Source organism: Protopterus annectens, chromosome 14.part0 (genome assembly GCF_019279795.1).
Source record: "Protopterus annectens isolate FY-2018-M chromosome 14.part0, PAN1.0, whole genome shotgun sequence".
NCBI classification, from domain to species: domain Eukaryota; kingdom Metazoa; phylum Chordata; order Ceratodontiformes; family Protopteridae; genus Protopterus; species Protopterus annectens.
The window spans coordinates 547,002,398-547,016,548 of record NC_056748.1 but is presented as its reverse complement, the minus strand read 5'-3'; the positions used below and the strand labels follow the sequence as shown (position 1 = coordinate 547,016,548).

Sequence of the window (14,151 nt, the reverse complement as noted above, 5' to 3'; positions counted from 1 at the left end):
GCTTAACCTTCCCAGCTCTTAAGGGAAAGAGTTTGCAATGAATTGGTGTTAGCAAGTTCCATAAACTTGACAAGACTGTGGTCAACTTAATTTCATTAATCATGGAAAACCAATAACTACTCTTCATTTCAATCAGTAGAGTGATCTAACTTTCTGTGATGCAATGGTCTTTCACTATGATGGGTCTTTTAAATGGAACGTGTGTTAAAACGGAATGGTGATCAGTCTTGCTGTTTGAAAAAAAAAATGACAGTTGTAGTAAATATATATATATATATATATATATATATATATAGATATATACATATATATATTTATATATATATATATATATATATATATATATATATATATATGCTTTTAAACTCAAGAAGGGAATTGCTATCAAATGAGTGCTTTGATCTAGCCACCATTTGAATGGTTTGGTCTAGTAACAAAACATACTGCCAGTATTAGGTTGTTGATGCTAAAATTTGTCTTGATACTGGATCTGTTAGTCAATAACCAGTTAACTTTAAGTCAGCTAGTAGTGGGAGGTTGTTTCTAAGAAATCTTTGTTCAAACAGGTCAACAGAAGAGGAAATGGTATACAAAGGGCACTAAAATATAGAATACTATGACAACCCTCCAGTATTTCTGGTAGAAGCCTGTTTGGTGCAAAAGTATTAGTTCTATTACTCTCATTCGAAAGGTTGTTCTCAGATTGCACAACTTTCAGATAAAAGTGAAACATGAAATCCTTGTCTGAAGCTGCTGTCTTGTTATCAAACTCTTTGTTTTTTGTCTATCTAAACATTTCATTAAGTTTATAAAAAAGATAGCACTGTGTAATATAAAATGCTATCGCCTTTCTGTGAAATGGAACATTATGCTTTTAATTGCTTTAAACTGCTTAATAAAAGTGATTTTTTTTTCCTTCACAGGGGGACAAAAAGGACTCACAGAGTAACAGTGTAATAACTGGATTTGAGGTTCTTCTACAAAAACAACTCAAGGGCAGACAAATGCAGAAAGAAATGGCAGAATTCATTCGAGAAAGGTAACACGGGGAGTGTGTGAAGATACTTATAGTCTTTGCATGCATAATTAAGTTGGGATTGTCTGGAGGGAAGTAACCTACTTCAGGTTTTGAAGACGCGGCAGATTAATGAAGTGGCTGTAGGGTTTGTTTTGTAAGCATTTGCAATTCTCAGTGTGACCTTTCAGGTCTGTAGCAGTAATTTTTAGTAATGTGCAAGACCGTTGATGTCATTAATGCTGTAATAATGTATATCAATGATGAATTCATTTAGATGAGATATGTGAACAGAAAACATCATCAGCCTGGGAAAAAAATCATGATACTGAATTCTGACACGCAGTTATAAAAACAGCTGTGCACACAGCATCAGCTTAGAGAATCTAAAATACTAAGCCTGTGATATTTTTCTTATAGATTTTAAATGTAATGAGGGTATTTATTTACTATTTGTTTAATCAGTTAAGTAGATTGGTTTATTGACCCTTTTCAGCCATGATCTAAGCTCAGAGAGTAGAAAATACATCACAGTCTTTTTCAGTCAACAATGTTGTATACAAAATGAGTACATAGCAAAATTCAGAACATAGTAAGACTGAATGTAGATAGAGTAACAACAAAACGTCCTTTCAGAGTACATTGAAAAAAACATATATACAAAATGCAAGCTACGTTATGCATAAAATGCAGCATAGACATACATATAGTACTTAAACTCATATATCAGTAAGATGCTGAGATCCCTTATAAGATCCTCCAAAGCTAGCTATGAAAACAAAATCACCACTGATTCTAAGGGCAACCACAAAGCATTCTATAGCTATGTCAAGAATCTCAATGGCAACACCCAGATCTGCTCTGAGTTACAGCACAACGGCACGAAAATTACAGAACCAACTGATATTGCCAACATCCTGGCAGATAGGTTCAGTGCTAATTTTACCCACCTCTCATCCACTAAAGGGCCCGTATCTATACAGGAAGAATGCAGAGTCCCTGTAATCACATTTATACAGGTAAAAGCTGCACTCTCTAAAACCAAAAACACAGCATCCATGGGACCAGACAACATCCCAGGTTGCTTTTTACATGAACTTCAGAACGAACTGGCTCCCCACCTAAGCACCATGTTCAGTCATAGTCTCACATCAGGCTTTGTGCCCACTGAATGGCGCACAACAACAGTTATCCCACTCCACAAAGGGGGAGCCACCACTGATCCTAGGAACTATCACCTTATTAGCCTGACGAGCCTGGTCTGCAAGGCCATGGAACGTATCATCATGGAACTCATAAACAAAGACATTGGTAATCTCCAAACTCTGGATCCCACCTAGTTCGGGTTTGTGAAAGGCAGATCATGCCTTCTGAACCTGATTGACTTCTTTGAGGCAGTCACCAAAACCATAGACGAGGGTAAGGTGGTTCACACAGCCTATCTTGACCTCATCAAGGCTTTCGACACCATCCCCCATTCTGGAATTATAGCTAAACTCACTAAACTAGGTATAAATCCATATGCCACAAGATGGGCTGCCAACTGGCTCACTGGCAGAACCCACACTGTAAAAGTTGCAGACTCCAAATCTGACTTCAAACCAGTGACAAGTGGAGTACCACAGGGTTTAGTCCTGGGACCTGTCGTGTTTGGAATCTACTTCTCTGAAGTACAGATTAACACTGAAGGCCTCTGGCTAATGAAGTTCGCAGATGACTGCAAACTAGGAGCCATAGTGGAGTCCCCAAATGATGTGGACATCCTATAGAAGGGCCTCACTGAGACAGATTCCTGGTGTCAGAGGCATGGCCTCAAGCTCAGTGCCAAAAAGTGCATTGTCATCCCATTTGGTAAAAGCTCTGTACCCATGAACACATAAACGGCAGTCTACTTAATGCCGAATGTGTGATAAGAGACCTTAGAACCCAGGTGGACTGTAGTCACTCCTTTGATAATCACATTGCCACAGTAGTCAGGAAATCCTTCTATGTGGCACACCTCCTCATAAAAGGGTTCTCTTCCTGGAAAAAAGAGGTCATTGTTGCCCTCTAGTTGGCACTCATTAGACCCATTATAGAGTACAATGCCCCTTTTGGAATCTAGCTCACAAGACATCTTCAGCAGCTGGAAAGGCCACAGAGGTACCTCACAAAGGGGATTACTGGCCTCAAAAAGATGTCCTACACTGACCGTCTCAAAAATCTCCAGTTTTACTGTGTAGCATATCGCCTACTCCGAGGAGATCTCTGCCTAACATATAAAGCTATGTTAAACCCAGAGCTGTTGGACATGCCACACCTAAAGAAATCCCAATCCCTACAAGCTACATGCTCTAGGGACCTAAACCTTCTCACCACAATAAACAGGACATGCTGGAGGGATAGATTCCTGTCCCAGAGACGTCCTATACTCTGGAACAAGCTACCCATCTATGTCAAGCAAAGTTCCTCATTATCACTCTTCAAGAAAAATCTTGATGAGTGGATGGGAAATATGAAATACACCCCGGGGATCACTTCTGTGGCTCTGCTCGACAGGGGCACAGGAAATTAACTTTCTTGGGTGGCGTAAGCCAGAGGACCTTGTTGGCTAGGCCTACTTATGGCCTTGGGCCGATAGCCTAGTACCTACCTATGAACCTATATATATATATATATATATATATATATATATATATATATATATATATATATATGTGTGTATGTGTGTGTGTGTGTGTGTGTGTGTGTGTGTGTGTGTGTGTGAGTGTGTGTGTGAGTGTGTGTGTGTGTGTGCGTGTGAAATATTTGCCTGTAAGATGCCACATTAAGAAGCTTTGAAAAGTTTATTAAATGTAATCTAGTATATTCATGGTATAGGATGATAAGTTACCTAAGCATTGTCATGGTACCAGTTGCAGGTAGATTCACTTAAGAGATGCTCTTTAATTGCATCTTTGAAGTATTTCATGGTTTCTAGATTTTTAATGTCTGTATGTAGGTAGTTCTCCATAGCAGGTCCCAGTCTAGAGAAGGCTGTCTCAGCTACAGCAGGTTTAATTGGAGGGTGTGCAAGTCACAAACTTGTCCTGTATGCTTCTGAGTATATAACGCTTGTCTTGTAGTCATAGTTTCACTCTTACAATGGGGCAGTGACTTTATTTTGACATCTTGTAAATTAGAATACTTAAAGAAAATTGGCCCTGCGAGGCAATGAAAGCCATTTGGAAATTTTTAACAAACTGCAGTAGTGTATCTGGAAGTATGCTAGCAGAATGAATCTTCAGCTTTTATTGTCAGCAGTTCGTATTCTGTGAGTATTGAGGGCCGAAAACAAAATGAGAAAAGTAAGGACATATTTGTTTAGTATTAAAATATTGTTAGCACTTGCCTTGCAAGCAGCGGGTAAAAGGAAGTACATTTTAATTGTGTGTGTGTATGTGGTAAAGAAAAGAGTAGGCCGAGCTACCTCTGTTCGATGATATTAGATGTTCTGGCCCCATTAAGATCCATTATGAGAATAGGTAAGATTGGGGGTTGGTATAATGGTCAAGGTGTTTCTCTTACAAACACAACGCACAGGATCTGATTTTTCACTTGTGGTCCCTTTCTGGGGGGAGGGGCGATATAATGGTTAATACCTTTACTTCAAATATATATATATACTATAGGGGTTGATTCTGACCTCTGTTTATTGGCTAGGCTTATAATAGTCTGCAGACTGATAACCTAATATTTAACCCTATACCGGTGAAAAAGGAATAGTAGGTGATTTCTTTGCTGAGGAAAAGACCATGCCATTGTTGTTTTTTTTTTTGTTTTGTTTTGTTTTTTTTTTTTATGTTAATTAATGGTTTGTTAATTGTTGATCAGGTGCATAAGTGAGTGAAACTGTCCTGTAACTTGTTTTGCAGTTCAGAGTGACTAGTACTGGATTGCCGGAGCAGTATAACACTGGCATATATTATTGATTCAAGATTTGATAATTCTTGGGGGAGATCCTCTTCGGGGTGGTCATTAACAAAGAGAGTAAAACAAAGATTATCTAGCAGAGACCCTTGTAGTACAATTGTGTTAAGCTGACCAGCAGTAGATGATGAGACATTCCTATAGACTTGGAATGTTCTGTGTTTTAGGTAGCCAAAAAAACAGCAGACAGTGTTATCTCCAAGGCTAAATCTTTTGAGTTTGTTGAGAAAAAAAGGTATGGTTGACCATTTCAAAAGCCCTTGTCTTGTCAACAAAGAAACCTGCAGTAATAAGTCCCTCATTCACATTGCAGTAAGTGGTATCAGTGGCTATTAGTAGGGCAGTAAAGGTACTGCAGGCATTGCAACAAACCATCCTGTGCATCACGTAATAGGTCGTAGTTGTTAATATGCATAAGTAAGTACTGCTTATATAAATGTTTTTTCAAATATTTTGGTAATAGGGCACAGGGTAGAAATAGGTTTATAATCATTCAATCCATTAGGAGAAGTGACTTTAGATAGAGAGATTATACCTATATGCCTGAATGTTGGTGTGACGATGCCTGAGGTGAGAGATGTTGACAAATATAAGTAAGGGGCTTATCAGTTTGTTTCACATGCAAGACCATTAGGAAGACAGGATGAAGATTGTTGGACTTAGATCCTGAATTGTTGAGTTTGAGAAGTAGGGACTTGTTTTCCTGAAATTTCGGAGAAGTGAAAGGTTTCTGCATAATAAACTAGAAGCTATAGATCAGGAGGTGAAGGCTCTTGTTCTTCATTGCTAGGGAAGAAAATTGTTGAAAAGGCTTTAGTTAAGTTGGTTATAGTAGACTGTAAAAGTGAGCATAATCATTAGCAAAGGTGGAATGATTCAACGTTAAGGGTGCATTCTTTGCAGCTGAAGAGTTATTTAATGTCCCTGTTAACAGTTTTATTTCTTTCCAAAACAGATTGGCTGTATACTAATTTGGTCCCTGCATCTGTCTAAGATAGAGGACTTTTGAAGCACATGTTGTAATTTTCACTTTTGTCCTTAAACTCAGAAAACTTTGGTGTAGCGCTGGATTGTTGTGGTTCCATTTCCAGTTCTTTCATTCTGAAACTCTAACTTTAATTCTGCTTTTAATATACACTAAAAGTCATGGGCAACACTGTGATCTAAGCCTTCTTTTTGAAAGGTGTACAGTGTTTTCTGAATTGTGCTCAGTTTTGTGTTGAAAAATTATAAAGCAGAGGTGGGTTCAGACATGGCACACAGGAGAGTCCAAACTATAGCACCAAGTAGAGAATTAACTGACTCTCGGAATATATATATATATATATATATATATATATATATATATATATATGTGTGTGTGTGTGTGTGTGTGTGTGTGTGTGTGTATGTGTGTGTGTGTGTGTGATATATATATATATATATATATATATATATATATATACATGTGTGTGTGTGTGTGTGTGTGTGTGTGTGTGTGCAAGGAAAAAAGACTGGATTAAAGTTGGCTACTATACATTAGATATATACATGAGGTGCTGCCAAAATTGTAGAACCTCCCAGAATTCATTTGCCACTGAATAATCTTAACGGTGCCCCATAAGAGGTATTTTGATTTCTTATTAAATAGTTTGCATCCAGTATTGTTGTTTTAGAACACAGGCTCTGTCTCAGTATCATTTTCTACATGTGCTGTTGGGAATGTCTTAAACAAAATGCTTATATGTGCATTTTTTTTTGGGGGGGGGTATTTATTGCACATGTGTACTTAGCAAGCATTTCCTATTAATAAGAACTTCTTTCATCAGAGAATATAAGAAGCCCACAAGCCACATTTTAATGTAGATGATATCTGATTATATGATACTTTATCTCTACTTCCCAGTCACAGGGGTGTAGCCAGAAATTCATATTATGTACTTAAACCTTATGCTGTTGCCCCCAGCACCCACCTATCATTTAAAAAAACGTACTCATCTCTCAAAATACTACCTCTGTGCACTTCAGAAAGAGATACTTTATTTTCAGTTGTTGCCACTTGTAGCCATAAAAAAGATTAATTTAGAGGTACATTATTCTTAAGAAAGCATGTTTTCGATAGTGTAATCATAAAAAAAGCTAATTTAGAGGTACATTATTCTTAGGAAAATGTATTTTGGCTAGCACTCTACAGTAGACTATAGTTCTAACAGTTCTAAACATTCTGTACTGTTTGAACTATAACATTTCTGAGAGGTGCTCAGAAAAAAAGTGTTCTCACTTAAGTACAGTGAGTGTGCCAAGCTACAGACCTTGAACCTACTGTATGAGGGAAATTCTTCTTTTTTGTATTTTGCCTGATGCAGGCATGCAGGTACAGGGTTTCAGTCCAGCAGACCAGAAGCTGCCTGTAACTAATTGTACTGATGCATATAATGTGTTTATTTATTTTAGATTAGTTTACTGAGTGCATAACATTCGAGAGACTATTTTACTGGGGGCAACCAGGAGAAAAATATTTTGTATCTTCTATAGCTGTACATCAACTACATTAGACTCAGATAACACTATTGACCCACATTAGTTGAAATATAGATGGAGAATGCACACATGAAACATTATGCAGTACTCAAGTCTGTTAATCGTTACAAAGTTATAACGCTATTCCCACATTTTAAGTATAATTTCCACACAAAACCCTCATCCTGCTTTAACAGGTAACCATTATTGCATTCTCGTTTAGCCTGGAAAATGTTTAAATAATGTAAGCTGAATGTTTAGGTCATCTATGTTGAAAAGTCGTTACATTTGTTTAAATGTATTTTTAAAAAATGAGCCATAGCATAGGAGCAGTCAAAGTTACAAAACGTTAAGCAGACTATACTGCTGGGAAAACAGTTGGGTAGCTGCTCCAGACTATGCACATGGTGATAAGATTCGTCATGAAAACTGTTTTTTTATAGTAAATAGCTAAGGAAAGGAATATTTTAATCTCAGGAACATGTACACAGTTAATGGTTTCTGTGGTGTTCCATGGTTTAATCTTTGGGTTTGAGAAACCATTCCTTTTTGTAAAAGCCCCTCTCATTCCATTTAGTGCTAAGATTTATTATTTCAGTGGCAAACATTTAATACATATGGAAATACCTCCTTAATTCATTAGTTGGTGTTGCCTCTTTAGTCTAGATGCTGGGCAGTTTACTAAACTATGATTTCCAATTTGAAAGACTGAATATATAATTTCCATGAAAATGGTGCCTCATTTAAGATACAAGTGGCAATATATTTTTCCTCCAGGTGTTAGCAGTCTTAGTAAGACAAAGTTATAGTTTTGGGGTTATTTGAAGTGTTGTGGTTATGCATGCACACGCACACATACTCAGAAACATTGCTAGGATAGGGGAAAAGGGGCTGCCAACCTCTAGATAATAGAGAGGTACAGTCACCGTTTGCTGAGGGGGGCTTTCTTATGTTATTAGCTTTCAGAAAAAATACCAATACTGTAATTGGTGTCAGGGCTGAAGCTCTTAGTGGGTGCTATGGTAACTGTAACAAACCACTGAAGCTCTTAGTGGGCACTATGGTAACTATAACAGACAACTGCTACTGATGTCAGGGCCAAAACTTTTAGTGGATACTGTGATAACTATAGCAAACCACTCTAACTAGTGCCAGGGCTGAAGCTCTTAATGTCTGCTATCATAACTATAAGAAACCATTATAACTGGTGTCAGGGCCGAAGCACTTAATGGATGTATGGTAACTATAACAAAACACTCTAACTGGTGTCTTGGCCAAAGATTTTGGTGATTGCCATTGTAACTATAGCAAACCATTGGAAATAATGTCAGGGCTGAAGCTATTAGTGGATACTATGGTAACTGTAGCAAACCATTGTAAATGATGTCAGGACTGAAGCTGTTAGTGGATACTATGGTAACTATCGCAAACCATTGGAAATGATGTCAGGGCTGAAGCTATTAGTGGATACTATGGTAACTGTAGCAAATCACTGTAATTGATGTCAGGGCTGAAGCTCTTACTGGGTGCAATGGTAATTGCAACAAACCACTGTAACTGGTGTCAGGCCCAAAGCTCTTAGTTGGTGCTATGGTAACTATAACAAACTACTTCCTAAAATAAACACTTGTATTTTTGGCATGTAGTTTATCACATTCTAAAAAGCAGAAACCCTTTTTTGCTCCAATTGAGGCATGCAGAATGGGGAGAATGGACCCATTGGTTTTAGAAGTGCCAAACAGGGAAACAGAGGAGTTTAGGAGTATCAGATCAGGGAACACAGTGGGCACTACACGAGCAAGCTATGGTTCTGCAGGCATGCGCACACAATGTGCTTGAGGTTACAGTGTACTCCAGGTTATGTAGCTGTGATGATCCTGATCTTGTCTCACATCTTTCTGCACAGTATATTCATTGTGATAGAGGTAGGGTTTCCTCAGGCTCCTTGTACTGCTGGTAATATCTATTGGTAATTTGCTGGCTTGCCAAACACTTAATTTCTAATTTGCTGCTCCCATGTCATATCATTTCTTGCTTTCATTGAACACTAGATATAGTTATTGTTTGATTACTTTTTCTGTTCTTTAGTTTGTTGCACTTAGAACTGGTGCAATAAATCAATTGAAAACTTTTTCCTGATGTTGGTGTTATCCCCCCTTCTTTTTGCATATCCCCCTTAGATATATATAGACCCCTCATTGCTTACTGATAAAGACACTGTAGAAACTTTGCAGACATCAGCTCCTCTGGCACCAACCACTCAGTCTCAACTGTTTGGAGGCTGTATTTCTGAAACAAGCATAATAATTTCCACTGTTTCAGCCATATTTATTGGCATGTTATCTGTTTGATAATGCATTATTTCTTTAGATCACAGATTTTGTTGCAAAGATGCACCAGCTACAAGACAGTGGCATCCCATTTTGATATGTGCTTGGCAGAGGCAAATGTGCAAAGCAATGCAGGAGCAAAACAAGATACACAATTTAAATGATACAAACCCTTGAAATGTTGCAGCTAGCAGAATGATGGCTGTAATAAAGTAACAGTGCATGTGGCAGAAAAAAAGTTGTTAGAGAAGCATTAAATCCCATACAAGACTCAACACATGACAGCTAAGAATTGCTGTTAAAGAAGCTATGAGCAAAGGAAGGCTACAGGGAAAGAGGATGTTGTAGTTCATGTTCATTCAGGGTGTAGATATGTGAATAAGTGGTTTAGAAACCGCAGTGATGCAGCCTACATCTGATGTAAAATGAGCAGCAGACTTTTCTGTTTAACTGCATTCCTGAAGTGGCACCTGTGTACTACCCTGCTACAAGGCCACAAGAGATGTACCTTCAGGCATGTAAGTATAGCTTTTAAAAGGCTATTTAAAAGCAGCACTGTTTGGTTTTGAGAAGGATAGTGAATATGAAGAACAAACAGTAGGTCACACACAGGTGTGCAGGCGAACAGGTAATTGCTACCTGTTACGATATAACCCTAATCTGTGTGTTGTGCTTATAAACACTGTTTATTTATTTTTTTTTTGTAGGAGATCTGGCTGTATGTATTAGATAATTTTAATATTAGTAAACCTGGGATTTACCATAAAGGAATGCTTGTATGTGTAGTCATGGCAAACAGTAGTTTAAAGAATTGTGCTTTTGGCTTTGTGTCCTTTGTGGCACTTGTAAAATATCACCTAGCTCTCTCATAAACTTAGTAAGATATCGTTTTATTGAATATTTTATAAGGTTTTAAGCATCTCAGTAAATATTTCAAACAAAAGATGCAGAGATTGAAAGATTACAAAAAGAGAAATTGCTCTATATTGAGTATTAGCAGTAGTTAGTCTTGGATGTTTCTGTTAAGGTTTGACAGCACAGCTGTCTAACATTATAGATCCAATGAATTATTTGTGAGACTAAAAAAATGTGCTTGGTTGCTGTTTCATGCACTGTTGCCTTGGAAATATTCAGCACCTCCCTTCACATAGAGCTTTTTTAAGAAATGTAGCTTGATTTATTTATCACACTGAGCATGATTAAAAACAGTACGCCTCATTATGGACCTTGTCAAATGTTGTCATATAGCAGAGCATTGTACACGTGCCTCTTTTATTTAACAACAGAGGAGAACAGGAAGGACTGATAAAAGCTTCTGATGACCTAGTAGCACAGTCTACTCCAGAGCTTCTAATTCTCTGATGAATCATCACTCCTGCATGCTTTGTGACATCTTCACAGCTAAATGTGGGCTCTGATCTAATCACATAAAAAGGAATACCTTTTTCTATTGTAATTCAACAATGGCTGTCAGAGCCTTAGTGGGAAGAGTTTTACTTATTAATCAGAATCTAGCATGTGTGTGCAACTTCAAATACAGTTGGGAAATTACATTTTATGAAATAGATTCGGCCAGTTTACCATATTTCAGCTGAAAAAAGCTGTACTATGAAGATATGTAAGATGCATGAAAAAAAATAAGTCGGTTGAGACTGAACACACGAGAGTAAGAATCAAGCTAGAATACCTTTTCTGTTTATATTGGGGAACAATCTGTAATCCCTTTTTCTTTATAGTGAGAAAACAGTGTTGAGAGCCTTGTGATAGTATTTCATAGAGAAACTAACTCTGCTTAATGTATTTTATATCAATAAAGTATTCTTATAGTTATAGCCACACTGCAGTAATATTTGCAGGCAAATAATACCCAGTTAGTTATTTAGGTTCTAAAGCTTTGTCTTCAAAACAGCACATTTCAACAGCTTGAAATTTCTCCTATGGCAACACCATGTGTCTTGCATATCTGAAACACATATACTTTGTCTTTATATACATCTCATTGCCCCCAAATCCCATAGTATCTTATTTTTTCAAACACTGTTATGCTGTTAGGGCTGTATAGATTTGCACTATATAACATTTCCTTAATCTGTGACCATGTAGAGGGGGCCACGGGTTACTGGATGCAAATGAAGCTGATGCTCTGCTTGCACTTTGAAATCATGGAGCAGATATTTAGAGAAATAGATCTATGTTGAGGTCTATTTATCTATTTATATATCTGTGCACCTATCTATATCTCTCTATCTAAAATATATAAAATATCTATTTATGTATGCATACACATACATGGACAGATGTAAATATTTTATCTATCTATCAATGCGTAGACAGATATAGATACAGAAATATATATATGTGTGAGCGTAAAGATATATATATATATATATATATATATATATATATGTGTGTGCGTGTGTATTTTTTTTTTTTAATTATTTATTTATAACCATTAACAATGGGAAATGGTGGTGGTAAAAGCAAATATCAGAGCTAAAGTAAAAAAATATTTTGCTTGTCACCATTCTACTTACATCATCAAACATCTATCATAGGTTCATAGGTTCATAGGTAGGTACTAGGCTATTGGCCCCAGGGCCTATACAAGCCTAGCCAAAAAGGTACCCTGGCTTTCGCCACCCAAGAAAATTATTTTCCTGTGCCCCTGTTGAGCAGAGCCACAGAAGTGATCCTTGGGGTAAATGTCCTATTTCCCATCCAATCATCAAGATATTTTCTTGAAAAGTGCTAATGAGGAGCTCTGTTTGACATAGATAGGTAGTCTGTTCCAGAGTGGGAAGTCTCTGGGACAGGAATATATCCCTCCAGCATGTTCTGTTTATTGTGGTGACAAGGTTTAGGTCCCTAGAGCGTGTAGCTCAGAGGGATTGGGATTTCTTTAAGTGGAGCATGTCCAACAGCTCTGGGTTTGACATAGCTTTGCATGTTAGGCAGAGATCGCCTCTGAGTAGGCGATATGCGATGGAGTAAAGCTGGAGTTTTTTGAGTCAGTCTGCGTAGGGCATCTGTTTGAGGCCAGTAATCCTCTTCGTGAGGTATTTCTGTGGGCCTTTCTGGTTGTTGTAGATGTGTTGTGAGGTACATACCAAAAGGGGAGTTGTACTCTATAATGGGTCTAATGAGTGATGAGCAGAGGGGAACCCTTTTTTTCTGGATGAGAAACCTTTTGTGATGAGGTATGCCACATAGAAGGATTTCCTGACCACTGAGGCAATGTGATTATCAAAGGAGAGACTACTGTCCGCCTATGTCCCAAGGTCTCTTATCACACTTTCGGTGTTAAGTAGACTACCGCCTATGTGGTAGTTCATGAGTACAGAGTTTTTACCAAAGGGGATGACAATGCACTTTTTGGCATTGAGCTTGAGACCATGGCTTTGACACCAGGAATCTGTCTCAGTGAGGCCTTTTTGTAGGATGCCCACATTATTAGGAGTTTCGAATATGGCTCCTAGTTTGCAGTCATTTGCGAATTTAGTTAGCCAAAGACCTTCTGTGTTAGCCTGTACTTCAGAGAAGTAGATACCGAACAGGAGGGGACTCAGGACTGAACCCTGTGGTACTCCACTTGTCACTGGTCTGAAGTCTGATTTGGAGTCTGCTACTTTCACAGTGTATTTTCTGTCATTAAGCCAGTTGGCAACCCACCTTGTGACATACGGATTTATGCCTAGTTTAGTGAGTTTATCTATAATTCCAGAGAGGGGGATGGTGTTAAACACCTTGGCGAGATCTAGATAGGCTGTGTGAACCACCTTACCCTCATCTATGGCTTTGGTGACTGCTTCAAAGAAGTCTATCAGGTTTAGGAGACATGATCTGCCTTTACAAACCTGAACTGTGTGGGGTCCAGAGTTTGGAGATCTCCAATGTCTAGAGTTCCATGATGATACGTTCCATGGCCTTGCAGGCCAGGCTCATCAGGCTAATGGGGGCGGTAGTTCCCGGGGTCTGTTGTGGCCCCCCCCTTGTGGAGTGGGATAAGCATAGTGGTGTGCCATTCAATGGGCACAAAGCCTGAGATGAGGCTATTATTGAACATTGTACTTAGGTGGGGTACCAGTTCATTCTGTAGTTCATGTCGAAGGCAGCCTGGAATGCTGTCAGGTCCCATGGCTGCTGTGTTCTTGGCTTTGGAGATTGAGGTTTTTACCTGTGCAGCCGTGATTACAGGAACTTTGCATTCTTCCGGTATAAAGATGGGCCCTTTAAAGGGTGAGAGGGGGGTAAAGTTAGTACTGAACCTATCTGCCAGGATGTTGGCAATATCAGTTGGTTCTGTATATTTAGTGTCATTGTGCTGTAATTCAGAACAAATCTGAGTGTTGCCATTGAGAT

General features: G+C 38.2%; 1 protein-coding gene across 1 annotated transcript in view; it reads left to right on the top strand.

Annotated features, from left to right (window-relative positions):
- Positions 1-14,151, top strand: part of GAS7 (growth arrest specific 7) — a 2,864,621-nt gene that overhangs the window by 2,278,475 nt on the left and 571,995 nt on the right. The window contains exon 7 of the mRNA XM_044056293.1: positions 924-1,039. Within this exon, the coding sequence (XP_043912228.1) occupies positions 924-1,039 (116 nt within the window). The remainder of the gene's footprint in view (positions 1-923; positions 1,040-14,151) is intronic.